General features: G+C 33.6%; 1 protein-coding gene across 1 annotated transcript; it reads right to left on the reverse strand.

Annotated features, from left to right (window-relative positions):
• Positions 1-286: 286 nt before the first annotated feature.
• Positions 287-1,404, reverse strand: LOC140991762 (EG45-like domain containing protein). The gene is made up of 3 exons (XM_073461911.1): positions 1,137-1,404; positions 550-826; positions 287-425 (listed from the first exon to the last, which is right to left on the reverse strand). The coding sequence occupies exons 1-3, from the start codon at positions 1,237-1,239 to the stop codon at positions 419-421; spliced, it is 387 nt and encodes a 128-aa protein (XP_073318012.1). The 5' UTR covers positions 1,240-1,404; the 3' UTR covers positions 287-418.
• Between the last annotated feature and the right edge of the window lie 326 nt (positions 1,405-1,730).

A 1,730-nucleotide genomic window follows, 5' to 3' on the forward strand; every position in this document is an offset into this window, starting at 1 on the left:
TAGAAAATCCTAATTACTTGGAATAAAATTGAATTTAAAAGACCGATCAATTGTTACACTGCAGCTTCATTTGTTATTCAATTTTTTTTAATATATTTTCAATTAAAAAAAGTTTCATCTTGACTTCATGATAATTGTCCTAAAATTTCTGTAAATATATATGTGTGTGTGTTTTCGAAATATATATTTTCGAAATCCACAATCACATTCTTATTTGTCGAATTTGTTTCTCTTGAAATCATTTAAATAATTTGGTACCAAAGGTAGGCTTAAATTTGGACACATAAACAAGCGAATGTGATTGTTTTATTTATGAAGAAAGTATTACAAGGAGAAGACAGTACTAATTTCTATCTTCAATTCGGTCATTTATTCAACGTTCGGACATATATATTTGTTCTCTCTTGAAACTTCCATATTATGACCTGCAATTTAATACAAAACGAATATCATCAATAAAAAAATAAACTCTGATCAAATTAAAATAAAGACAAAGAAATTCAATGATGATTATAACTATATTAGTATAATATTAAATTAGCAGCTCACGGGGTATAATCGATTAGGATCTTTCCGGCGTTAAGGTCTGCGATAGTAGAGAAAGCTTCTTGAGAAAGGTCAAGCTGATTATCGACGCATCCCGGGCAAAGATCGACGATTTTAACCCGGACTACACCGTCCTTGCATGGCTGTAGTACACCTAGGTTGGTGCGACCGGTGCATCGGACGTTATAGAATTTTCCACATGCGGCACCATTGTTGTAAAGGGCTCTATTAGCAGCTGCTACCAGTACCCCCTGGTCCTGATATCCATAGCATGCAGATGCTGCAACCATTTACAAAGAGTAGCGAGTTTATGATTATATAAAAAGCTCGAACAATTATGATGATATGCAGTTGAACCCTAACATCAACCAAGAATAGCGTATCTTTAAATATGCAATATATATATATATATATATACCCCACGTTAAAATTTTGAAACTTCTAGAAAATTTATTGAGTTGGGGTTAAGGCTTTGTTATTTTCACAACTTGTACGCAAATTTTCATAAGAGCAATATATAAGACAACCCTATAACCTCTTTAACTCCGAAGCAGAAATTAAAGAAACTGAGCTAAGAAAAAGGTACTTACGAACATAAACAGTGTAGTAAGATGCAGTTCCAGCGATAGCAGACGCCACAGAGATTAAACTAGTGGCGATTAGCGCCAAGATTATAACTCGTTCGATCGCCATCGGAAGATATATGAAATTTATGCTAACTAGTTGTGTGTATATGTTTGATCTTATAGAAATGTGGCAATGTTTTGTGTGCTAATACATAGAAATACTGTCCTATTTATAGCAACTTCAGCTCGTGAAACCACCCAGTTAACAGTCCCCGCACGTTGTCTTGGTTTTTCCCTTTAATAATATTGTGAACTTTTAACAGGTATTCAACGTTGAATATTTTTATTCCTTGCAAAGGCAAAGAGTTATTTTGCAAAATATTCATTTTTTTCCTTTTTGGGTTAACAGAATCAGCCTGCATGGTATGATTTGAAAAGGAGAAAAAGCATCAGTGCCCTCTTTTTCCGGGAATAAATCTGCTTAAATTGATTCAAAGAGGATTGATTATTCAACTAGAATTTTCAGGTCTAGAATTTGCACATGATATCGTGGTGAAAATTCAACTATGAATGGCGAGAAAAGGGGCATATTTGTTTTTAATCGGTAAATTTGTGTTG

This window comes from Primulina huaijiensis, chromosome 13 (genome assembly GCF_012295235.1).
Source record: "Primulina huaijiensis isolate GDHJ02 chromosome 13, ASM1229523v2, whole genome shotgun sequence".
In the NCBI taxonomy this organism is placed as follows: Eukaryota; Viridiplantae; Streptophyta; class Magnoliopsida; order Lamiales; family Gesneriaceae; genus Primulina; species Primulina huaijiensis.

Coding starts and splice junctions, on each gene's coding strand:
- LOC140991762 (XM_073461911.1), bottom strand. CDS start 1,239: ATGGCGATCGAACGAGTTATAATCTTGGCGCTAATCGCCACTAGTTTA. Junction 827..1,136: donor TTACTACACTGTTTATGTTC/GTAAGTACCTTT, acceptor AAATGGTTGCAG/CATCTGCATGCTATGGATAT.